The following is a 27861-nucleotide window of genomic DNA, read 5'->3' on the forward strand; positions in this document are numbered from 1 at the left end:
ATGATTTAAGTACACAATACGTTATTTCAATTTTAAATTTTCAAGTGTCATACAGAACAGAGGTTCTTATATAAACGGACGAGTTACGGCGAAGTATGTGTAGTTTCTTACTTTTTAGTTTTTTATGCATGTCATAATAAGTTGAAGAATACAAATTTAGGGTCCGCAAATTAATGCATTAAATATACTACCGAAATATGCATGCGCTTATGCGCATTGAAATATCCAATTTTAAGAAATTTTTAAGTGTAACCGTTGGGTTACTTTTTTTTACGTGAAATGTATGTAATAGTTTAACGCATATTCTTATTGCAAGTGAACTAACAAAAAAAAAGTAAAAACCTTTTAATATGTACAACAATTTTTAATTAAATTTCTTTTATTGGAAATTTAAAATATTAACTTATCATAGTTTTAACTATAAAACTAAAAATTATTAAATTAATATACATTTTTTTACACACTTTGATAAATGCCGCGCCGTCAAATACAACCATAAAAAAAAAAAATATATCTACATAAAATAAATTAATTTTGACTATTATATTATAATATGCAGTTAACAATGAAAAGTTTAATAAATATGTAAATAAATCAAAAAAAAAAAAATCTCGAAATACGCAACGTATTATAATATATTATGCAAAATACAATTTTAGATTTGACTTTAAACGGATATAATTCGAGTTTGTGGCTGATCCGTTAACATTATATCATTATAACCCGATCAGGAAAACATGGAAATGTTCACGTGTTTCCGGGTGCTATTAATATTATGACGCGGTATGGCAGCGGTGTCTATTCAATAGTAGGAGGTACCCACACTATCGCGCGTAATATTCGCGCGTTCACGGTTTTACTGTTTATTACGGGAAACCGTTTTAGTATTTTCGGAAAAAGATTAAAAATAAAAAATAAAAAATTCGCCACGAAATCAGAAGCCACCGACGCCGCCGTCGGACGATCGTGATGTGCGTTGATCGTATATTCGCATTTCGCTCTCGGCCATGCATGCGCAGCGATTCGCGACCTGCCGTCAGCCGCATGTGAACGTATCATTATGTACCTACGGCGGCGGCGGTGGCGGCGGGTGTGTGACCTCAGCGCTGGGAAATACCCGATGCAAAATCGACTACCGCTGGTTTTTTAGTACGACCTACCGTCACCATCATCGGCGTCGTCGATCCGATGTAATAATAATAACATACAACAATATAAAAAACGATTGCGATTTGCCAGACGACGGCCGCCGCCGCCACCACTGCCCCGGCTGTCAGACACACACACACACTTACGCGCGCGTTACGACGGTTTTCCCAGTCCATTAAATTCCTCGGTCGCGACGCGTTCCGATCTCGAATAGGTATTATAGGTAGGTTACTGGTTAAGTACCTAACCCGCCAAATAGTGCTGCGGCGATGTTCAAACGGCGTACGCCGCTGCAGTCCTGCGCCGACATATAAACGCGTTGTACACACATCGCCCGGACGAAATATAATATTATTTATGGTATAACCGTATGTATGATGTGTATTGTAACGACATTGCAGTCAACGGCGAAAACGATAACTTATTGCACGTCTCGTGCGTAATCGTATATTGCTAGCGATTTTCTTATCAGGACGCCGCGTCGAAAGCCCTTCCGTTTCGACTTTTCGCGCGCGTCATTTCGTAAAACCATACGACTCATCACCGCCGCTTAATACCTATTGGCTATAGGTTGACTCGCGACGGCGGCACACCTCGATCACACATGTATTGTTATTATTAAAAAATTTAAATCCGGGACAGCGTGATTGTAGCTAAATATATAACGGTAGTGTGATATTATATTATATCGTCCTCTACGATGCCGTCCGTCACAAAACATGTTCGCACGTAAATTGCGGTGCACACCGCTTTTCCGGCTTCCGCTAAACAAGACAAGATTATATAACGATTTTTCAACAATTGTTTGTTTAATTTTGTATGTTGTTGACTTACCGCCGCAAACGACGACCTGGTGCCTACCGATCGTTGCTTGCAGATAGCGACCATTGGAGTCTGTGCTTTTGACACAGTCGTGTATATATCGCTTCACTCGTTATGTGTACTTGAATCCTAGTACCTAACAAGCACGTCAGTCATCTGGAGCTTCGTGGAATCCAAATATTAATATATAGTTATTACTTTGCGTTGACGGAAATCGGTTGTTCGTTTTAAGGATCTGCGACGTAAAGGATTAAGGATGCGTTTACGTTTACGTGACCACGGATTCGCACTGATCGCTTCAGATGCCCGCGTTGTCGTCGACGAAGAGTCGACAAACAAGATGATGTCAACGATGGTTGTTCGCAAACTGTTTTTGGGTATTTATATTTGATAATATATTTATAACAATAGTATAATATATCATCAATAAACCAATAATTATTATTTTAATCAAGACTACGAATTTAATGCATTATAAAATTGGCGAAACATGCTTTAAAAATAAAAAGATTTTTTTTAAATATTTATATACCTATAATTATGTATAAAATGTTTAAACAAATTCCATTTAAGTACAAACATTTTTATAAAGAAACAAAATCTTTGTCAATATTACTATTAGCCGATATTTAGGGAACGTTATACATAGCTACATCCACATTTGTTGTCTCCATCTTATAAGTGCGTAACATAAGCAAGTTAAGGTTCAGCGGTTCAAATTTAGCTTCGTTAGTTTAAAAATTAAAGTGAATCGACCTATCATGAAACTTAACGGTAAGAACATTATTGGTGCCCTTATGTTTTTACGATAATTCATAGCAAGTAATAATATGCATTATTAGATTTCGGTATTTTATAAACGCAAATTTTTTAAAAATATGAAACCGCCGTAAAAAACTAACACATAAAAACAAATAATAGTCTTACTATTACAAATTTGATGATGGGTTGATTATCTAAAATTTTTAAATTGACGAAGCTAAATGTAAAATTCTGTGCATTAATTTACCAGACATATTTTTACGTATTTATAAGACAGAGACACTAAACGCGGGAATATCGTATTTTTAACTATAAAAACAATATGCTTACCACCAAATATGCAAATTAGAATTTTATATTTATAATAATATTTATATTTTTTAGGTATATAATATTATGTAAGCTAAATTTTGATTGAATTTAAAATTAATTATTACTAAGTAACAAAGAAGCAAAAAATTCATGTATAAATGCATTAAATTCCTAGTCTTAATTTGAATATATTATATAGGTGATTCATTAAGCATGATCTCCTCCATCTTATTCTTTAATAATACATTTATTCAAATTTCAATTTTTGGTATTTTTAAATAGGTATATTTAAAAACTATATTTTTAAATTCTTAAATTTTATTTGTACTGCACTATTACGTACTTTAGGAATATCTTGTGGTAAATTGGTGAAATAAACTTTTCAAACGAGAACCCCTCTTTGTTACTATAAATTATTTATTGGATAATTTTTTTATAAATATATACTATTAATTCAAAATTTTAACAGGTAATTTTTCGGTTTTTAAATTTTTATATTAAAGATAAAAATAGTTTATCAAAAATATAAAATAAATGTAATATTGAATAAAGTATTTATTTTTATACTTGGACTATTTTTACAAATTATAAATATTGTTAGATAAACATAAACATTTTTAAGAAACTATAACTTCCATGTCTTCCAAACATTATCATAAACCTATTACCCACCCTTATTACATAAATTAAAATAACTCAAATACTACTTGTTTTAATTTTCATGCTTAAAATAATAATTTATCCACTAAATAATTTGCAGTAAAAAAAAAAATAGTTCTTCTTTGATAAGTATAAGTTTATTTCCATAGGTCACTTCTCAAGTAATAAAAAAATAAATCTCAAATTTTAAAATGTTATCTTAAAGTATATTTAAAAATTTCAAAAATCAAATTTTGAATAACTGCATTATTGAAATTGAAGTGAAAACAAAATAAGCATGTTTGGTGAATCATGCTGTGTATATTATGTGTCATGTGTGTGTCTTATTAATTATAACTAAATCTCGACGGTTTATTTGACAATAATTAATAATTATTATTGTACTTGTAATTGGGTACCTATACGTAGATATACAATATATATTATATACCTAAATTTAATGAAATATTTTAATGTAGCTATCTTCGTATCATTTTCACTATACCGCGAAATTATGATATATTAATTTTAGTGCGGATGTACACATTGTACACATAATAAAATAATTAGGTTCTTGATACGGTTTTCATAGATCTTTCGGAATATTGTTTTATTCAATTTTACAATAGAGAAGAACCTGAAAACTTTATATCGATTGATTAAGCATGCTGGCCTCCATTATTATCTGTTGTTACGCATTATTAACGGAAATAGTCGTTAAAACAGAGTACTTAAAGATATTGTAGGTAAAGAAAAATGATTGTTTGGTATTAGGTAAACTATTAGTTTTTAGTCAATCTTTCCTTTAAAAAAAATTTTGACCAATATTTTTACAATTTTTCAAATTAATTTTACTTGTGTTTTTAAGTTGTATTTATAATGGTTTTTATTTTAAAGTCATAACTAATATGTATTTTTTATTCTATTATTAGTTGTGTCAACATACTAACATAGGTATTTTAGTACTTAATGTTTTTATATTTTTATAACTATTTATGGATGTCGTGAAACTTAACTTTTTTATAAGTTGTTTGGTTAGTCTTCGTGATCTTCTAAGAAGTCTTAACTCTTAAGATTGGAAAATTTTGGTTTAAGTTTTGAGGTTTTATCGAAGATTTTGAAGGAGTATCTTTAATATTATTTAGTCTATTGTAGAATAGTTTTACATTCTGTGTAAAGTGATGAATGTATTTTTAGTTATTTTTTATCCATGGCCCCGTTTATAGGTATGATAATTCTGTGTCGTGAAGCTGTTTATTTCACATAAACTAAAGTTTTCGTTGGGAATTTATTCTTGAGAGATGATAATATTTTTATTTTCGATGCAGTTGCCTATATTGGCAATGGATATGATTTAGTATAATAAATAATAATTCATTAAAATAAAATGTAATTAACTCCTTTAATTCAACTATATTTGTTGTTATAATAGCGAGGACACAACAATTCATCGATTGATCAAAATTATCTTGCAAACCTTCAGTTAATCATTCTCGATTTTGCTAATTCGTAAATAATTTGTTTTAAGGAGTCTAAAAATAATAAATGCAACATCTCAAAAGTCAAAATATGTTATGAAAACAGAAAAATATAATGTATTCCTAAACTCTGTTTCCTAAAGTCCATTTAAATAGTTAGTATATTGTTTGTAGATAATTTATCAAGACACTAAGCAAAATAATATATTGAATGATATAATGTAGGTACTTGCATTATGCACATTAATTAATAATCACAAAGTTTAATTTAAATTGAATAATTAAATATTACACATGTTTCATAATTAAAACTAAGTAATAATTGTATGACATTGCTTAATTTTTTTTAACTACAAAATAAACAAATACGCTTTGTAATAATAATTTTATAATTATTTTTAATTTTCATTAAAATATTTAAATAATATTTATAATTTAATATTTTAGTAATACGTATAAGTACAATCAAATTGTTTTTTTATAGGATTTAAAGACATTTTTAAAAGTATTTTAGAAATTTAAAATATTGATAGTCATTTAATAATCACAAATTGATGATTTTTCTAACAAAGAAAAAAAAATTTATTTTAGTATTATATATTTTTATGTATATTATTTTAAATATTTAAGAATTTAATTTTAGATAATTTCAAAAAAGTCAACACTTTAAAATAAAGACATCATTTAAAAAATATACTCTGTTTTGGCTAATTATATAATATGATTATATAATATTATAAATAATGTTTTCATATTTTTAGAAATAACGAGTAAAGTTTCTTAAATTTATTTATAATAATGTTCCAGTTGGTCCTTCCGGTTAACTATTTTATACAACTAACAACTATAGTGAAAATATAAACTTGTTTTAACGATACTTTCTAAATAGTTTATTATGCATTACTGCTGTAGGTTTTTCACAAAATTAATAGTATTTTTCGATCGTTTTCTTAGGTATTTTTATAGTTATTCATTTATAAACACAATGCCATTTAACATTTACATAGATAATTTTTAAACACAAAACAAAAATACATACTTTATAATAATTAGTATTAGTACGTGGATAATGTATACTATATATAATAACTTGTAATCATTGGGTTTTCACACTATTTAAGGAGTACCGAGTACGTATCTAACACTTTAATCAAGTACCTACTTAAAATAATCTACATAAGTAAACGTAATAGTTGTAGCAGTAATACCTAAAATGTAGGTAGGTAGTAAGTATTATAAAAACTAAAAAGTAATATAGCATTTCAGCACTTTAGTAGTGTACCTAAAGCATTATAGTTTTTGTAATTATGTATAGATACAATATAAATATTATTAGTAGTACTATATTATGTACCTATATTAAACTTTGCTAATTTATTACAATTATTATAAACATTTTAAATTTTTAATAATACATAATTTAATTTAATGACGGGATTTATGATTATGATTTATTAACCGAAGTACTTAAAGAGTATAGTTAAAAGTTATTAGTTAATGATTATTAATTAATAACCAATGATAGTTATAGTTTTTACGATTGTTTATTAGTTTCACTAATATTTTTAAAAATGTTTGGTTTTAATTTCTAAAATCTAAATAATTACTACCTAATTAAGTTATTTGTATATTTAACGATAAAATATTTGTAATTTATTAATTATTTACCTATTTAAATTAATTATTAGAATAAATCATTTAATAACAAATGTAATTTCAACATTTAAATGACTTACATTATATTATGGTTATATTTGGTATATAGTTATATAACGTTTTTTTAATTTGTAAAGTATAAAGTATATAAAATATAAAGTGATGTCATTTACATAATTATATTGTATAGGTTACACAATAATAAAAATATGAAGGAAAAATTAACTTATTTTAACCTTGTGAGTATTAATAACTGATGGGGCGCTAATAATAAAGAGACAAAAAACTTAAATTAAAATGTAATTCTAATTTACAATATTGTAACTATTATAGACTATAGTATAGAAAGTACACTTAAAGCATTAAAAAAAATTCAAAAATCATAAACATTTATCCTTAGATTTTAGTTATAAAGTGGGAAAATGTAAAAGTATAAAATATCACAAAAGATACTTGGTTATCGTATTAAAAATTGTTGTAATTTAAATTCCTGATTATTTAAAATTTAAATGGAGGTAGGAACTTAATGAGTTATAAATAGATGTCTTTTATATCTATAGACTATAGAGTTTAGACTTAAAATATGTTACATGTAAATTTCAAATACATCAGCAGTATCCGAGCTATAGAGCCTAGATGATTCATTCTACCTATGTTTTTTGAGCCCATAGACAAAAAAAAAATTATTTTGGCCCTCAAGTCCCTCTGTATAAACTATAAATTACCAAATTTTCGATCTGGTCCGTCATTTGAGTTCTTTGGCGAGAACACCTTTTATAGATTGTTGATATTCAATAATGTATTACAAAATAAGTTCTAAAGGTAATTAAAAGGAATAAATATTTTTATAATGATGACATTTATTATATACATTTTATCACATCTAAATGATTTTTTTAAAGATAAACTATACATCTTAAATTCTACGTAAAATTTGTGTAAAATTAAAGATAGGTAACGATTACATTTTTAATGTGGTATCGCACTGAATCAGTTTTTGTGCAGAATGAATAATTGAAACAGGCAATTTACTATTTAGATAATTTAATTGACCACTCACATCTTTCAATTTACCAGCCCTCTGAATATTCTTTTTTTTAGCACGTTTTTAAATGGATTAAAGTTATTTAATGAAATTTTAGTGTTTATAGTAAAATTATAGGAGAACGACTTGGCACTCTGCTGTAGTAGGTACTCTATTATTTCACTTATCTACCCACCCAATTTTTGAGGCAGTTCAATATTCAGCTACAGGCCACTGGCCGCCTGTCCTACGTAATAATATTAATTACGACAGCGGATTACAAACTGTTGTATGAACTATATGGCATGCGGCCTATGATCTTGTACCCTTCACTTTCGTATTTCAGATTTTTGTTGGCCACCAACCGCATAACCATAAAGACGTCTCGCATGCCGTAACAGCAGCCGCCGCTGCTGACACAGCGAGACTTTGGTAGACAGTTGGTACCTCAGATTTATATAATTATTGTATATTATCGTGTGGTTGGTACAGTACTACGATCACGACCGCATATTTAGCTGCAGCAGCAGCTGACTGCGATTCCCGTATTTCCGCGCCGTGATAATATCGTATCCACATCATAATAATAATATTATATTATTATTATTCAACATTACCATAATATGATAATGATATCTTGTCCGCCCGTCATCGTTCTCAGTTCGGTGTTCCTCGGCCTCAGTCTCGAATTTAGACTTGGTGCTTCGGCAGTTGGCGGTTGGCGAGTTGTAACTTGTAGACTGTAGTTCAGTAGTTCAGTACTCGCGTAGCTGTACAGTTACGGTGTTGTCAGCTGTTGTGTTCTGTTCGTGTGCGTCGTCGGTCGCGTTTGGAGTGTGAAAATACAAAAGTGCCATACTGGCATGTAGCAATCGAGTCCATGAATTCATACCGTCCTAAATAATTATTATTGTCTACCGATTGTTTTTATTTTTTTATTTTACGTAAATGTATTTTGTGATCGTGTTATAGTCTTCAGATTGGTTTTTCGAAGCAAAAATTATTATCGTCTTTCTAGTCCATTTGTGTTTATTTGTGTTCTGTATTTTTGGTAAATCTGTGTTGTACCTAATTATTTATAAATTTATTTTTTATTCATTTATCGCGCTACTGTTTTGTTTCCGATTTTATTTTATTTTTGAAAACGACAAGAGGTCCTGTTTAATCAATACTACTGCTCCTCGCTTACCCCGATAATTAGTTTGCATTACATTATCAGGCAGTTGTGCACTAGTTTTTACAGTATAATAATATTCTCATAATATACGCCGTTGAAGTGAATATTTCTTTCACTCATAAACACACTTTTTATTGACATAAAGTATGTGGTCCAAGAGCAACGCAGACAAACTAAAAATGGAACTTTCAGGCAAGCGGGAGAAACAACAGCAGTCCAATAAGAGCGAGAAAATTACTGAAGACAATGCTAATATTAAAATGGATTCTGGATTCTTGTCTGGTGCCAATCTGTCTTGTGATATGTTTTCCAAAGAAAATATTGAATACGATACAAAAAATGAAGAGCTCAATTTCAAACAACCGAAAGAAACACCAAAAATTGTCGTTGATAGTGGCTTGGATATCTGTGAATCGGGTTGCTTGAGTGAATTGGATGTTGACCAGAAAGATGCCTGCAAACCTTATTCCAAAACTGAACACAATTGGCAGCTTTATTTTCAACAGAATGAAGATGGCGACACGTATGTACCGATATATTTTGTATTTATATTTCTATACTTACCTAATCTTTATCTATAACTATTTTCTTAGTGTCAAATTTAGACTTAAATAGTTAAAGTATTCATAATTTCTTAATTAATAGTGATACTATTGATTAACTATTAATGGTAGATAGTTAAAATATCAGTCATGTTATATAGGTATATCTACCTAATTAATTTTATTTTCAACTTTTTTTATAGATCTAAATGATAAGTATCTCAACTTAAATGTATATATAAGGATTAGGTATATAAAATTATAATAACCTTAAAAATTATGAAATCAAGGTTAAATGTTAATAATTATTAAATTAGGTACTAGATATGTAAGAATTTTAAAGATTTTCTATATGTATATAGTGAATTAATATTATTATTACTAAGATTAATACTTTATTTGGGATTATATTGTAGTGACATCAAAGTATGTTGGTGGAAACATTTATTTTAATAACATCCATTTATAAAAAGTTTTAGATAAAATACTGGGATCTAATTTTGGTATTGAAATCTGTTTTAATTGTCTCATCATATTTTTAAGATTTCTATACTACTATTAATTATGTGCAGAGTCACTTAAAAATCTAAATTTATGTTGGGGTCTAAAATAAATACATGAATACAAGCCTTATAGTGAAACTTTTTTATTATTATTTTATGTGTTTCTACAGAACTAGGTAACACATACTATGCCAATTTATCTGGTCCTACAAATTTCTTATTATGAAAAATAAAATATTCTTAATCATTGTTAAAAATAATCTGTTACAGTAATAATTGAAGTCTCTAACCTCTAATAAATTGTGACCTTGGGTATACAAATATACTTGACCACTTTAAACTATTTTAAAATTGTGTTTTCCTTCTTTTTGATCAAATTGCTGCAAAAGCCTACTATTTCCATTTATGTTACTAATTTTTTTTAGCATTTTTTTCTACAAAATGGACATTGAATTATACACCTAGTTGCACTGTTACATGTATTTAGCATAGTAGACTGTTTCTTTCTCATCTTAGCAAGGTAGGAACCAAAGTAGACCTTATAGAGCGCTCGCATTGTGTGAAAGTCATACCGGACTTCTGTCTACTTTATGCTTCTAGGATTTAGTATAGACCAATTCCTCATAGTGTACTTAACTTGTGCTTAAATTGTTGTTAGATTGTTACTTTTTAAATACTGTTTTTTATTTGTATTAATATTCATGCATGAAACTGAACATTTATTTTTATTTTTTAGGCAACTTCATCTTTCTATTCTCCATGGATATATCCAAGTTTCAAAACGGTTAATTGATATTTGTCCAGATTCCAAACTTTTAGATATACGAAACGATGATGGCCAAGTAAGTGTATAATACTATCATATTATAATAAATCTAATTAAAGAATAATTAAATATTTTCTATACCTATTATTTTAAACTGGTTTTAAGATAATAAAACCCATTTACAATTACACAATTCAGCTTCAAACTTCTTGTATACTCTAAAAAATATGATTAATTCCATTAAAAATACTTTTTTTCATTTGTTTATCTCTTTTAACTTATATTTTTTAACAGTTATAAAAATATGTATGCATTAATTGTAACTGTTAACTAGCTGTAACAGTCTTATTATCTGGCAAGTTTATGATCTAATGTTATTACTACATGTTGATTTATATATGAGTCATACACAATAAATAAATAGAAAATATTAGTAAACTATAATAATGTTATATTTATACTGTTAAAATTAAAAATTAGTTTGTTATTTATTTATTTATTATTTAATAGGCATAATACCCAATAGTACTGTAATATACACAATTATTATATTTTTAATTTTTCAATATCATATAACAACATTGCTTACTTTTTTGATTTTATTAATAAATTTAATGTTCTAAATCATTACCAGTCTACTAATTAACTTACTTATAACACACGTTATTTTTAATTAATTAAATCTCTGAAACTTATTATTTTATTATTTGTGAGTAAATAGGTATTTTAATTTTGTTTCCATATATTTTGCTTTGTATGGTATTATTATAATATTATATGTGTTAATATATTTTTTATGGATTCGTGTTGATTGATAACTTAATTTTGGTTTTTAGAGTGCTCTCCATTTGGCTGTTATCACGAACCAGTGTGAAATTGTAAAATACTTAATGATGGCTAATGCCAATGCAGAAATATTAGATTGTAATGGCAATACAGCAGTTCATTTGGCATGTTATGGTGGAAAACTTGATTGTTTGAGAATATTAGCTAGTTATGTATTATTGCCAAAAATATTAGATACTATTAATTATGATGGTATGTATCTATTTTTTATTATATATATAGATAATTATTTTTAATTTTTGTAAATGTTTTTAAATGGTAATTTATATTATTATTAAAAAAAAAAAAAAAAAATGATTCATCTACAGAAAATTATAGTTTAATATTTATTTGGTTCTATAATTTTGGTAACTTTAGAACATAAAATCTTACATTTGAGTCAATAATTAGTGGTAATTAGAGTACAACTCTTGGTATTTAATATCAGTTTGTAATTAAAGTTTGAATGCTATGTAAATAATATTATAAAGTGATTTACTGATAAATGCATGATTTTAGATAGTTTTTAACATATTTATTTAACAAAGAAGCAGATCTTTAATATTATTATTTGACCTTTTATATTTTTATTTAATTTATAAAATGATTAATTACTTGGATTATATATTAGCATTTACTAAATTTAAGTAGTTAAATAAATATTTAATTAGTTTTACAAGAAAGGAGGAAATACTTTATGAACAGTGAGCATTATTTTAAAATATTTTTATATAATACACTGTCCTTGATTGTCTCCCATCCTGTTGAGTGTTTATAAATTTGGCCGTGATTCATAATGATGTTATGTGAACGTACAAAGTTAATTTAAGTATGATAAGTACCTAGATTAAAAATAATAAAATTTGTAAAATATTATTTAATCAAAATTCTATTAATTCAAATCTTATAATATATACTTTTTTTAGATTTTAAGACGATTATAAAATGTACTGATTCTATAAAAATGTTTTTTATTTTTAAGTAAGAAAAAACTTTTTTTAGTAAAAATATTACCCTTATCATATATTTTAAGAGAGATGTCTGGTAGTAAATTTAATTAGTTGGTACTGTTTGGAGGTCAAAATTGAAAACTCTGTACTTTTAAAAATTATAACACTTGTTAAAATTTTAATATTATTATTAAAAAAATTATTTGGTAACTTTGGTTTCCAAAAAGTTAGTATTTGCTTAAAATATCTTAATATTTGGTTATTTATATAGATTTGAATTTAAAATTAACCATCGGTATGTTATAATATTGGATTATATCTTATTCATTAATTGTCTTATTATATTATGTCGTACTGGCAACTGTCTGGTATTGTATTGTTATATAGTTGGCTATAATACACATTTTTGTATTGGAAAGTACATGGACATTAAGGTAAAGTTCTTAAGCTATGACTTGGGCTAATCACTAGTCGTTACATACTGTTAATAGACCAGTACAATAATTGGCCATAACAAAGACTATAGTAGCAGCTTGAAAATTGTACATTTATAAATTTTAGTGGCTTGATTATCATAAATACAGTTTATTATGTGGCTTATCATTACTAATTTATTGATGAAAAATAAATAAATGAGTATATTTTTGAAGAATATGACAAAAGATTTCAGATTAAAAAAAAATTTTTTTAATTTTTGTTTATGTTAAACTATTTTATTTGATGATTTTTTTTTATTAATAACTATGTATATCAGTTTTTCAAATTGGAAAATAATTTTCATTTGTGAATGTACATTTGTTATTTGAGTAGACCATATACTTTATTTATAAATTACATACTGTAAACAGTCTTATACAACATTTGATTTAAAAATAATATATTCAACTTTTTGAAAGAAATTAACTGCTTTTAGAATTGAGTTTTATGTATAATTAGATTTTATTTTAATTATTATTTATTGTTAGGACAGTTAAAATAATATTTGATAGATGTGTACCATGGGAAGTAGAGGGTGAGGAACAATATCTACAGCAAAATTTTTTGATAACATCTTTCCCACCCTATTTTAAATATTAAACTACTAGTAGTGTATAATATGTTTATTAAATTAAAATAAGCCAATTAAATATAAGTTGTAAATAGTTAATGAATAATAACTAATTAGTACCATTAATTTATAGTAATAAAATCTAATTATTGCCATATAATAGAATTACAATGAAGTATTGATTTCTGCATAATATATAATTTTAATATATTGGTATATTAATGGATATTTTTAAATTTAATTTATATTTTTTGTTTTAGGTTTAGCATGTATTCATATTGCAACAATCGCTAACCATCCAAATTTACTTAGATTTATTGTTAATAGTTCAAAAAATGTGAATATCACAGTAAGTTGAATATTATTTTTATTTTTAATAATTTTTGTTATAATTTAGTATTAAAATCTAGTTTGGGTTTCAAATGCACTAGTAATTTTTAGTTTATAATGTTTGCATTATAAAAATTTTATATTTGTAAAGCCTAATTTCACATGGTTGTGTATTGTATACGTGCATTTTTAGTTTACATGAGAAAAATTCATACATGCCATGTTGACGAAGGAAACACACTATCATCATCTGAGTGGGACATACATTACGTGACTTTGTGAAATGGGTTTTATTCGTATTAATTAAATTTTTTGTTTTAATCATAACAGTACAAAAAAAAATGTTAAATAAATTACTAACAAATTAATAATTAATTTATAGGATTATAAAAGTGGATACACGGCATTACACTTTGCAGTAGCTCTAAATAGAGCTAATCTAATTGAATGTTTATTAGATAAAGTCGATCCAAACATTGAGAGTTATGCTGGAAAATTAGCATTTGAAATTGAAGGTGATTATGATGATGAAGATGAAGAAGATAATGAAATTGTATGTTATATTTATTTATTTTGTTATTTGTTTATGTAAAGCTTATTTTTAAATGGTTATTTCAGTCCGACGATCTTGTGAATTCAATGAACGTACTTCAGTTACCTAATAACAGTTCAATCAAGTGTTGAAGAATTTATATACCGATGTTGTTTTATCTTTTCCTATATTAGCATTCAACCACCTGATTATAATTTTTAAAATCTAGATATGTTTAAATTAGTACATTAATAGTTAAATGTGTATTTTGTAATTTTTAAATTATTATTGATTCCCCTCCCCGTTTTTATGTATTAATATTATTGGAATGTATTTGATATGCACGTTAACTTTTTTTTTATTGTTGGAAATGTCCAATGAATGTTATGTGAATGGAATATTTTTTGGTGATTTTTTAATAAATGTATTTATATGTTAAAAGTATAGTATGATAATATCATTCAACTGAAAGTGTACCAAAATAGTTGGCATATATCCAATTAGTCTATAATATTTAACTACACGTTTTTTGACTAATCCACAAACATTTCACTTATTCAAAAAAAAGTTGTATTTTTTGTAATATGACTTAATTGTCTTTAAAAAATTTAAATTAGTTAATGGCATTTTTGCCCTAGTGATAAATTAATAAATATGTATTATATTTGATGTAATAGTGTAGTATAAAATATATACTACACATTATATTATGTGTGCCATATAATAACACATGCTCTCCAATGAGGTGACATATCAACCCCTTGAAAATGTAAATTTTATACATTTTTTTTTTCATTGTAAATTATTACTATTTTATTTTAATTAATAATAACACTAGAGTAATAAATTACAGGTGTGTATATAATAGATTGATTATTAATTCTTTTTAGTTATTTTGTATTATAATACAAATAATTATTGTATTTTTTACACTTGTTTCCTCTATTTTTTTTGCCAATTCAAACAATGAATACAGGCCGATAGTCTGTCTTTGTTTTTTAAGTGTTTTTCGTATACAATGATTTATTATTAAATTTAAATTTATCAAATACTCTACAATGATTTAGTCGACGTCAAGTAACTCTACTCTATAGTAGTGATTACTTACTACTCCTCCCTTTTTTTTTTAATCAACATTTCTTATTCATTGTAAGGATAAAGATTTTTTATGAATTAATAATTATTTTGATAAGTTAATATTATATTTGATAGTATGGAAGCTATATCAAACTATCAGATCACAATTATAATTATTTATACCTTTATAAATGTACCTATTTTGGTTTTGGAAAATACAACCTTAATATACTAGTCAGTTTTGGACTTAAAAATCTGTTTCCATCAATTTTTTTTATGTATCTATAATTGAAGTAAAAATTGATTTTCAAAATGTCTAAAATGTGAAAGAGTAGACTATTACATAGCAATCACGGTATTTATTTAAAAATATAATATTTATAAATATATAAGGTATTTAGGTATATCTTAAATTCTTAAATCTTTACGATTACAGCATTGCACTCAAAAGTCAATACACTCAAATACTCAATAGTCAATAACAATTAACAAATAACAGCGTGAACATGTGATTATAATTTATTATGATAATCTTTTAAAAGACTATAGATTATAGAATAATATTATGGTTTGATTATTATTATTATTATTTTATGCAGTTGTGTTCACCGTTGGAACTGAAAATAATGTTGGTACCACTGCCCGGTGATTGTTTTTTTCTTCTCGACCATCGAGTATTCGAGTCTCGATTCTCGACAATTCTAGAATATTCTTCTATAGTTGTATGTTGTATTCTGGTCGTTTAGAATTCTGATTCATTTCAATTTGGATTTTGAATCGTTCAAACTTGCGACGTTTCCTCGTGTGCAGAATTATTGAAGAGTATATACCAAATTATATATTACTTATAGTTTTTTATTCATAATTCATTATTACTTTCATTTTTAAATCGTATCAACCGAATAAACTGCCCTTTAAATAATGGTAAGCATCGTCATTGTTAATTAATTAAACTTGTCTTAAGTAAGAACTCGAAGATAAAATATTAAAATCTTGGTACTAAAATAAAATGACAAGTATATATTTATAATTAGTACATTATTGGAAAAATAGTCCATTATGGTTCATACATGTGGTTAAAAATTTTTTATCATTTTTTAGGCGCTGGATTTGAAAGATAAAGGTAATGCTGCTTTGGCAGCCGGAAACTATGATCAAGCTATTGAACATTATACTCAAGCTATTGCGTTAGACCCCAAAAACCATGTACTTTATAGTAATAGATCGGCTGCGTATGCAAAGCAAGGCAAATACCAAAACGCGTTGGAAGATGCTGAAAAGACTCTGTCCATTAAGCCAGATTGGCCTAAAGTATATTAACCTTGATATATTAACAATCTATAATATGAAATATTTAATCTAACTTTTTTTTTTAAATTTATTTTAGGGATATTCGAGAAAAGGAACAGCTTTATCATTTTTGGGGCGTAAAAATGACGCTGTCAAAGCTTATGAAGATGGTTTAAAGTTTGACCCTAGTAATCAGCAGTTGCTTGATGGCTTAAGAGAAGTGAAACAAACTCAACCTTCTTTTGGAGGCAATAACATGTTTCCAGCAGAAGCTTTTTTAAAACTTGCACAGGATCCCAGAACTAAAGATTTGCTTAATGATCAAGAGTTCATGAGTCTACTAATGGAATGCCAGAAAGACCCTCAAAAGTTAATGTAAGTTTTTAAAATTTATGTCACTAAAATCTTAAACATTTATACCTAATGCTGTATATCTGCATAAGCGTTTAATTGTAATGGCAATATTAAAATTAATAAGTTAAATTTATGTTAAATGTTAGGTATCTGCTTACATAAAATAATTATTACTAGAAATTAAAAGTTAATTTTGATCAGATTTAATATGAAAAGGAGTAGTAAAAATTAACAATATTTTAATATTATTACAAACGACTGTCAATTTATTTTTTCACAAATAATACTGTACTTAGTGCCATAAGTGAATGCATGTAGTGGTTGACCGAAACTCTTCTTTCACTGAGCATTTTCATATAAAACTGTCATCTTAAGCGTTTGACTTCTATGCATAGTAGTAGCCATGAGTGTGCTACAGCCAACAATAGCATAGTTTGAATTTTGTTTATATAACATAGTACAGGTATTTTTAATCTTATTTATGACTTACTACAAAGACTGTTGTTAAATTTTTTAAATAAATAAATAAAATTGAATGATATTGAGATTTGCATCAAATCTTATTTATTAATAATTCATAAGAACTATTTTAAATGAGACATAAAACAATAAAAATTGTGTTACACGTAGTGATACCTACATATTTTCACAATATGCTTAAATTACATAATTTTTATTCAAAAAATTTCTGACTTCTATCGGAATTAATATGAACATTACAGCTTTTTCCTTTTTCTTGTTTGCAAATGCTAATTAATAAAGCTGTATAATATATAAATATCTTTAAAATGTTATCTAAGCGTATGTTCAAGTATATTGTAATCACTTTATATTGATTACCAATATTCAATAAATATATAATATTAAGGTACATATTATTTAAGTATAATGCATTGTATAAGTGTATAATATCCGACATTTAATTTTGTATAATGATATTAATTATCTTTAATAAATAACTCTAATATTAATTTAGTAAAGTTCATTCATAGTTTTTATAATAACTACCAGATAAGAATAATTTTTAAATAACTACTTATTATTTATTTGTTATTTTTCTGGATAACAATTTTTACTTAGCTGAATAGTGGTTTATTAATAAGGCTAAAATAACATAATTAGTATTTTTACTATATTAAAATTTTCTTATTTTAGTATGAATATGCAAGATCCTAGAATATCAGCTGCATTAAGTGTAATGATGGGTATTAATTTAATGGGAGATGATGAAAAAATGGATACTGAACCGTCACCTCCACCTCCAAAACAAAAAAGGGAACCAACACCACCACCTCCTGAAAAAGCTGAAGATGAAAGTTTAACAGAAGAACAAAAAGAGGCTATTAAAATATCATTTAATAGTTTCTTCAAAAGTTAAAATTATTAGTGTTTTTTTATGTAAATAAACTAACTTATTACTTAAAATATTAGTTTTAAAATTGGTACAAAACAACAGAAATAGAATTTTTTTGATACAGTTGCTTGAATTACTTCTGGTGATATTATTTAATTTAGATAATATATAATGTTACCTTTGTTTATTTTTTGTTTATCAAAACAATTAAAAATATAGTATATTAAATAGTTAATATAATTATATTAGTTATAACTTGTATAGTAATTGTGCTATCATATTTATTATGCTTTAAATTTAATTAAATGTATATTTTAATGATTTTAACCCATAGGTACAATACTTAATATTTATTTTATTTATTTTTTTTTTTATGGTTATATACATTTTATGTGCAGGCTAAAAAAGAAAAAGACTTAGGTAATGAAGAATACAAAAAGAAAAATTTTGAAGCAGCTCTTGCACATTACAATAAAGCTATTGAGTTAGAACCAACAAATATGACATTTTACAACAATGTTGCTGGTATGTTGATACATTTAATTTAGATCTAGTTAAAAATTATATTTATGATTAATATCATAATATATTTATTTTTCTATTTAATGATAGTGTATAGTGTTGCTAGCTGTACCATGGTATTCTGACTGTAAAATAATTTTCAATTATGAAAAGATGTTTCAATATTTTTAATTTTATACAGTTCATATAAGTAAGAGGAGTTTACACTTGAAATTATACATAATTACACATAAAATATAGTTAACTAGCCTACAACATATCTATTAAAATGATTATAATAACATAAAATACTGTCAGAAATATTTCGAAAAGTATTTATCCTTTTTCGATAAATAAAACAAATATTAGATTTATACATATGACATAAAGATATAGAGACGTATTACACTTTTAAATAATACTATAAGATAAGTGATGTTGAATGTGGCAGTTTGAATGATCCATTTTATTTGGTCCAGGATAATAACAAATTAGTATTTATTTTTTGAAATTTGTATCTAAATTTCCAATAATTTTTAAGTCAATAATATTAACACTATAATTTATATAATTGTATAATTAAAATTTATAAAATCATATTTTAATATTTTTTTTCTTTATAAACTATATTATTAAATTTATAGTTAACTTAAGTAATATTTATTAAAGATAAGACATAAACACATAAACTACTTAAATATGGGAATAAATTAAATACAAAAATAATTATAATATATTATGTATGAATGATTATATTATAGTGAAACTAGCTGCCAGACTTTTTTTTTAATATTTATAATAAATATACAATCCATGTAATAATAGCACAATAAGTATTTGTGATCAAGTAATATTAACAGATGAATTCGGGATAAGAAGTCACCCATTAGTGACACTTCAGGACTGCCAGATTAAAATTTAAATCTACAGTTCTATGTATATTTAAGTTTTATTTGCATTTTAAAATAAAATATCTATAGGTATTTAACCTAACTTTGTCTAAATTTTAATCTTTTGAATTTGTATAGCTGTTTATTTTGAACAAAAGGAATATAAAAAATGCATTGAGCAGTGTGAAAAAGCGGTTGAAGTAGGTAGAGAAAATAGAGCAGATTTCAAATTAATTGCCAAAGCTTTCTCTAGAATTGGAAATGCTTATAAAAAACTTGAGGTGAGAATTGTTAAATTTTTCATATGTATTATTAATTATTCAATACTCTATTTATCATTTTCATAATTAGGACTATAGAAGTGCAAAAACATATTTCCAAAAATCAATGTCAGAACATAGAACTCCAGAAGTAAAGACTATTATTTCTGAACTAGAGAAAAAAATTAAAGAAGAAGATCGCAAAGCATATATAGACCCAGTTAAAGCTGAAGAAGCCAAAGAAAAAGGAAATGAATATTTCAATAAAGGTAATTGTTTCAGAGTAAATACATTTAAGGTTCTGTAGTAATTATATTGAAGTATAGTATTTAAACTTAAAATTTCTGGAAAACAGGACTTTGGTGAGACATAATTTAATTTTTAAGATGGATCTTGATTTATTTATTAAAAAGTTAAATTATGTTTTAACTAAGACAAATTTAATTTTTCAATATAATTAAATAGACATACTTTATTAAGGTATTAAGGTCTAATAATACAGGTCTAATTTAGGTATTAATTTAAAATAGTTTTTATAGGAACAAAATATTTTATTGAATGCCAATTATATGAAAATACGTATGTTTTATATGTGTAATAACTGGTAATAAACACAAAAAATTATTGGCGACTTGTACCACAGCAATCACACTCGTTCATAATTATTATTTATCAAATTTTCTTTTAAAAATGTTTGCTCTAACCCCTTTATTACTTTAACAAATGCTGTGTAGAACATTTGTACAAATAACATAGAAAATGTAAAATATATGCAACTTTATAGATTAATGTTAATATTTTTATTTAGTTTTATCGTCTGCAGTAAAAACTAAATTTGATTCAAATTTTTCCTTAGGTCAATTTGCCGATGCTGTCAAATCTTATAGTGAAGCAATTCTGCGTAATCCTGATGAACCTAAATATTATAGTAATCGAGCTGCTTGTTATACTAAATTGGCCGCTTTTGATCTTGGTTTAAAAGACTGTGAAAAATGTGTTGAATTAGACCCAAAATTTTGTAAGTGTATTTTATTTTTGAATAACAAAAAAAAATAAATAAATAAAATACAATTTTGTATATAAATACATTTTATTTTTATTTACAGTAAAAGGATGGATTAGGAAAGGTAAAATTTTACAAGGTATGCAACAATCTTCTAAAGCTTTATCAGCATATCAAAAAGCACTGGAAATAGATTCATCTAATGCTGTAAGTTGATTGAGATATTTTATTTTATTCGTGTATTTAATTAATATAAATATATATATTTTTAGGAAGCCTTGGAAGGTTACCGATCATGTTCTATAGCAGCAAATTCAGATCCCGAAGAAATGCGCAAGCGTGCTATGGCTGATCCTGAAGTTCAAGATATTATTAGAGATCCTGCAATGCGTCTTATACTTGAACAAATGCAGAATGACCCTAAAGCTTTAAGCGAGTAAGTCAATTAATAGTAATTAATACTAACTAATGAGTGACTTCTGTACTTTTTAATAATTATTATTTTTTATAATTTTTAGTCATTTGAAAAATCCAGAAATTGCTAGCAAGATCCAAAAATTGATAGAGTCTGGATTGATCGCCATTCGTTGAATTTAAGAATGTTTGTTCATCTTACACTACTTTAAATGCTTTTTTTATATATTTATATTATATTTTTGAAGTTTCTTTCCAATAATATAATATGCAGTTAGGGATGATAATGATTAAATTACAATACATAAAATATATGACTTGCGTCTTAAACTATATTTTAGGGTTATTTTAATAATGTTTAAAATTTTTCAACTTTTATATTTTATGTTCTAAATGTGTAATTGTGACCTTAGTTTTGAATATTGTTACTAAAGAATATGATTTAGATTACACAATTGTCTTTGGTAAAATAAAATTTATGAACTACTAAGTTAATCATTTAAAAAATCAATACTAAACCCAATTATTATAAGTTATACAACTTATTGAAATTTGTTAAGCATAATATTAGTAAAAGTAAATATGATATAATTATTTTTAAAGTTAATAAAAAGATAATGCGTTTTTAAAATATTTTATTTTAAACTGCTATCTTTAGATATTTTAAAATTCATTTCAAGTACAACTAATATGTTTGATAGTATTGAACTCGTTAATAATTTATTCCTAATCCTAATGAAGAATTTGTAAAGTAATTATTTATTTATTAGTTAATATGTGATGGTTATATATGAAAATATATCATATTTTTTTTTTTACTTTTTGCTTCTATTCTAAATATTTAGCCAATCATACAAAAACAAACAGATCCTGTGCACTATATTGTCCATGGAAAGTGCCAACTATAACATGTTTTATTTTATATAATGAGTTAGGTTACTTGACGTTGCCCTCCAACCAGTAACGATGCATTCCTTCATCATTTGCATGCGTGTTGAAATTATTGTCATTGTTAAACATTAAATTCTCATTTATTTTAATCATTACATAGGTAAATTAATTAAAATAATTCTCGTAAATAATACCATCTCTTATTATATAATAAGTATAGCTGTTACCCGTAACTTCATTTGCGTCAATTTCTGTTATTATGATCGCGATTAAGAAGTTTTTAAAAGAATATATTTTAAAGTACTTATGCGTAAATTATATTTTTAGTTTTGTTTTCTTATTGCAGAAGAACATACTGATTTTCTCCACAACCCGACCTTGACAACGCGACTTATAGTTGGCCGCTTTAAAAGTATTTTTGACGTAAATCTATTCCTACATGTTAAAATGTTTGCACCTGTGTTTTAATTATTGTTACGGTAAAAGATTTTAAAATTAAGAGGTAAATCATTGAAATCATTGTTATGCGAGGTATAAGTATTGTTTGACCAACTGCTTAACCAGTCAAAATCATTGCAACGATCACGTTATTGCGAAGAAATTTGACTTGAAGTTTGATCCCTCTACATAAATTTGGTAGTTTAAGGTTTCTAAGTAAAAAAAAAGGAATAAAATATATTTGCAAAAATTCGGGTTGGCACCTTCGGCTGGAAGTGAATTATCGATCAAATGATTAACTTGCCCCTGTTCTTTAAAATTGGACATAAGGTTTCTCTTACGAATTTCTTTTGCATCAAATTAAGTCATTTGAAAAAATGTATTATATTGTTTTGATGATTTAAGAAATTCTTTGAGTAGGATGGACGTGAGCCTGATATCAGTTCCTTGAAAACTGATGTTGGTTCCGGAATTTTGGGTAGATTTACTAGATTTACTTTGCCACCACTACTCCACAGTCCATGAGCTTCAGCCGCCCATTTTTTTGCTTGGCATGAGTTGCATAATCTTATCCATTCTGCCAATAATCACTATCATTTAGCTCAGCATAGTCAAGAGTACGATCATACGGAAACGCAGAATTCAATAAATTACGTTGGCTGCGACTTCTATTCCTTGCTGATCGTGCATTTTGCTGTGCCAATTGATGGGAACGTTCAGCGCTCAATTCCCGTTGTCGGTTCGCCTAAGTTCGAAAATGTTGGAACGTTCAATGCTCGATTCCCTAGCACGGTTTTTTTCACTGATTGCTCGTCGAGTAGCCAGCCTATGCATATTATTTTCAACCGCTGTTTCATTGTTGCGCAATAGTCGCAGTCGCTTTGCAGTAGCATTCTGTCGTGAAAGCCGAGTTCTTTTTCTAGGCATTACTAACCTAAAGGAACTAAAATTAAATCAAATAGGTAAGTATCATTCATTGAACATTTAAGTCATTACACGATACACGATATTCCTATCATTAATAGATAATAATTATTGTATTATGATTTTGAGATCACTGCCACGGTGGCGATTACGGTCACTTTTTAGTCAGATTACCAAAAGGGTTTTGGAAAAATAAGTAGCACCACACGAATGTTATTTTTAAAAATCATGTTATTTATATAGTTATACATTAGTGTAATAGTGTATAATGATGTGTACAAAGACACAACATAATAATATATTTTATTTATCCAACTAATGTATAGTACATAGATTTTACTTAAAATTTCTAGTCAGTCTTTGCAACAAATCAAGTTAAAAAATAATGTTTCTTTAAAAGATTAAAACTAAAATATATATATATAATATGAATATAATTTTTTAGTGGTTAGTATCAATAACATTTATACTCTCAACTTATAACAGTAAATTTATAATTAACATTATTAGACTTGTGGAAAAAAATATATATAAACACATTCGAGCTCTTTTTTAAGCGATCGTGCGTTCATATTTTCACAACATTTTCATCTTAACATGCATTTTAAAGTTTAAACTATTCAGAAGAGTAGATAATTAACAACACATGTTCTTTCAGTCTTGAATTTGATTAAAAAATTGTTTTTCGTTTCTGAAATTGACGTTTAGAAAATCATTTAAATTTTGATTGAATTTGATTTTTCTAAAAATAAAAAAAAATATATGTTAGAAAAGATGTATCACGTTTCTAAGAGTTTTGTTTTCCATTTAGCTAAGTCAAACAATCATTATTACCAGTCCTTCTAGTGATTTCTTATTCGTCCTAACTAGTTGTTGTCTTTCTTTCGTTCTTCTTTTACTTTCTAAAAGTCTAAAATATATGTATAATGTATAAATACAATTAACAATAATATTCCTTAACTAAATCATTATTGATTGTAAACGATAATCCTTACTTTTCTTTTACGATTCGTTGTTGTTCCATGTTCCAACAATCTTTGAAGTCTGTACAGAAAGGTAACCATAGTGGGAAGAAATCTTTTGGTGCGACATCTAAAAGACTTTTACTGGTTTTCGGTTGGAACTGATAAAATCGCATTAGTTTAATAAACCTAAAAAAAATAAAACTTATATTTTATCAAGTCATAGCATTTTAATATTGCGTTTTAATATAATATGATACAATATCAGAGCAGTTTGTACTTACAGTTTTTTACTTTCTTCCAAGTTTTCGTGTTCATTTTCTAGTTGTTTGTGCGCTGTAAAACGTAGGTATACAATTAATATTTAATAAATTTATTTCAATCTTGGGTTAACTGTATAATTTGGATCTTTCTAAATATTTAAATTTGTGTAAATGGTAGAGGTTAATGCATTTTTCTTGAATTCACGTAATTATTTTATTTGATATTATCAAGTATAATTATATGTATATTTATTTGTGTTTAAAAAATATTCCAAACTATACAATAAAAATTTCTGGTTTAATAAGAGTTAAAATATTATACCCATAGAAATAAATGATTCCATTTTAGTTTTGAACGGTTCCAAGCTATCATAAGCAGACGATAATATTACTTTGTCAGCTTTTTTTTTGCAACCTATAAAATTAAAAACAAATGAACATTAAACGAATACTTCATATTGTTTTTGTGAATAAAATATATATTGCAATACTGACCAGCCAATTTTATTTTTAATTCTTTAAGACCTTGTTGTAAGTCATCAAAAGTTACGTGCGCTGCTCGATCTACATCACTGGGCTCCGGCACAGGTAATGTTTCTTTCATTGGTTCTTTACATTCATTTATGTATGTTTGTACAATAAAATGTAGCAAAGTCATTGAGTTATCTATAAAACATTTAGTATCGTAAGTCGAGACGTATAAAAAAAAAATAACTAACAAAAATAAAAAATAATATGTTTATATGGCATACATGCGGATGTAGATTATCGTTTTGAATAATCGAATTTTTTTTACGGATTTCATTTTTGTTATGAAAGAAAAAATTAGATTGATAAAATAGAAGGTATTCAACGGTTAGATTTTTTTTAGTCTTTAGATATGACAAATTTTAAATTTTTTAATATCTTAGATTTAGAGTCGGACTATGAATATACCTATTGGTTTTACATTGACGTTTTATTTAAAATTTAGATCACTACACAGGTACTTTGCGAAGATAAAAGTACGGAAACGGGAATATATATTTACGCAAAACCGGTTTCGCTGTAATCGAAAATCGGATAACCGTAGTCCGTAGATAGGTATGTACCGTACCTACTTGAAATTTAAATCGAACGCCGTACCTACTACCCAAAATATTACGGTAGTACATACTAAAAGTCCAGGCACATTCAAAACGTAGTACTATATAGCAGAACGTATTTTTTATAAATATATTTTCTTCACCTTTGCTTTTGACATCTCGAAGTTTAGGTAAGATTTCCAAACCGAATCCGTCTGCTTGACCACGTTGCCGATTACCTCCATTCATGTAATTGCCCAATGCTAATATGATGGCCAACACTTTTTTCAAACTCTCCGAAGTCATTAGGAACTATATGTAATAATAACAACCACGAGAACGTATCAATATCATTAGTACAGTAGGTATGTAAGATCATAGTTTTATATTTCGTATAAAATTTACTCTAGAAGTGGCCTTCATGTTATTTAATTTGTTTGCTATGTTGTTCAAAGCGTCATTGAAATCTGATTGGAATATTAAGCACGCTACGCGCTCGCCAAAGTGTGGTATTTCACTGAGTTCTAACAGGAACTGTTCTGGTTTGTCGAGTGGTTGGTCTGGATGAGATGTCACATGGCCTTTAATCAATTCCAATTCTTCATCTGTCGCCGACTGTTTGACAACATAATATAAAGACGAGTATATTATTATAAACGAAACTCGAATAATGTCATCATGGTAAGTACTAATTAGTTATTTCATATTATAAAAGGTACTTGATACTTACCACTTCATAAATCTGTTGAAGTACTTCAACGCTTACTACAGACGTATCGAAATTATAAAGAGCTGAAAAACAAACATTGGACAATATTTTAATCAAGATCGATTTTGTAGTGCAATTATTATTTACCATTTTCGATTTCAGAAAAATCCAAATGTAAACTCTGAGCTAATATGCCTACGTTTCGCGATCTCTTAGTGTCCAACAGTTGTTTAAATTCCTATACAATTACGCAGGAAATATTTAGACATGAATACTATTTTTCACATTTTTACGGAGACTGCAGATCTCTAAACGCACAACTCACCTCTGTCTTTTTTTTCAATTGCACTTTTTTTTTTGCTAATTTTGGTTCGACTGCTTGTCGAGAGAAAAGTTGTGAAAATTCGTTTATATTCGGTATTGGGGCTTCTTCTAGATCACTCCATAGTGGTTTTAAACTATACAAGTGTATATTCAGTTTTTTTTTAAATTTTAAATTGTCTATATTTTTATATTTACCTATCTGGTGAATCTGGGGTAGTTGGCGTATATGTTTCAACAATAGGTTCTTTTAAAATAACTCTTGTCCAATATAAAGGTCGCATAGGTACCGGTGGAGTTATTGGCTTTTTACGTAATACTATTTTAAGATAAACATTTAATTTTTAGTTATTTTGTCAATTAATTATATTCAATAAAATACTCACGATCGCGTTGAGCATTCCAACCACCAACAGGTGGCGCAGGAAATGGTGTTGGACCAGTCATTGGGGGTGGAGGTGGTGGTGGTCCATTGAATGCAGAAATTGATTTGTTTAATGGTGCTGGTTGTGGTGGAGTGGCACTTAGCATGCTGCATAATAGAGGTGGGGGCGGAGGAGGTGTAAAACTTGTAGAAAGTGGAAGAGGAGGTGGTGGAATAGTACTTCCAATGAGTGATGGCGGAGGAGGT

General features: G+C 26.7%; 3 protein-coding genes across 3 annotated transcripts in view; 2 read left to right on the forward strand and 1 right to left on the reverse strand.

The window, feature by feature from the left end:
- Window positions 1–1421: 1421 nt before the first annotated feature.
- On the forward strand, window positions 1422–14794 carry LOC112598452 (NF-kappa-B inhibitor cactus-like). Its single transcript, XM_025344916.1, has 7 exons — window positions 1422–2348; window positions 9212–9542; window positions 10801–10906; window positions 11667–11868; window positions 13914–14002; window positions 14366–14536; window positions 14602–14794. The coding sequence occupies exons 1-7, from the start codon at window positions 2228–2230 to the stop codon at window positions 14665–14667; spliced, it is 1086 nt and encodes a 361-aa protein (XP_025200701.1). The 5' UTR covers window positions 1422–2227; the 3' UTR covers window positions 14668–14794.
- A 1492-nt stretch (window positions 14795–16286) lies between these two features.
- Window positions 16287–21941, forward strand: LOC112598540 (stress-induced-phosphoprotein 1). Its single transcript, XM_025345046.1, has 11 exons — window positions 16287–16516; window positions 16694–16903; window positions 16980–17257; window positions 18392–18575; window positions 18989–19115; window positions 20120–20262; window positions 20333–20510; window positions 21098–21259; window positions 21348–21451; window positions 21517–21680; window positions 21763–21941. The coding sequence occupies exons 1-11, from the start codon at window positions 16514–16516 to the stop codon at window positions 21833–21835; spliced, it is 1626 nt and encodes a 541-aa protein (XP_025200831.1). The 5' UTR covers window positions 16287–16513; the 3' UTR covers window positions 21836–21941.
- A 2433-nt stretch (window positions 21942–24374) lies between these two features.
- The window catches only part of LOC112598411 (formin-like protein 3), a 45711-nt gene continuing 42224 nt past the window's right edge, over window positions 24375–27861 (reverse strand). The window contains exons 7-19 of the mRNA XM_025344855.1: window positions 27617–27861; window positions 27429–27549; window positions 27235–27367; window positions 27057–27147; window positions 26931–26992; window positions 26606–26815; window positions 26365–26512; window positions 25632–25802; window positions 25459–25551; window positions 25158–25209; window positions 24907–25062; window positions 24746–24821; window positions 24375–24653 (exon numbers count right to left, since the gene is read on the reverse strand). The exon at window positions 27617–27861 is cut by the window's right edge and continues 989 nt beyond it. Of these exons, the coding sequence (XP_025200640.1) occupies window positions 24624–24653; window positions 24746–24821; window positions 24907–25062; window positions 25158–25209; window positions 25459–25551; window positions 25632–25802; window positions 26365–26512; window positions 26606–26815; window positions 26931–26992; window positions 27057–27147; window positions 27235–27367; window positions 27429–27549; window positions 27617–27861 (1588 nt within the window). The 3' untranslated portion in view covers window positions 24375–24623. The remainder of the gene's footprint in view (window positions 24654–24745; window positions 24822–24906; window positions 25063–25157; window positions 25210–25458; window positions 25552–25631; window positions 25803–26364; window positions 26513–26605; window positions 26816–26930; window positions 26993–27056; window positions 27148–27234; window positions 27368–27428; window positions 27550–27616) is intronic.

The sequence above is a fragment of the Melanaphis sacchari genome, unplaced genomic scaffold (assembly GCF_002803265.2).
Source record: "Melanaphis sacchari strain LSU unplaced genomic scaffold, SCAv2.0 Contig48_pilon_pilon, whole genome shotgun sequence".
Lineage (NCBI taxonomy): Eukaryota > Metazoa > Arthropoda > Insecta > Hemiptera > Aphididae > Melanaphis > Melanaphis sacchari.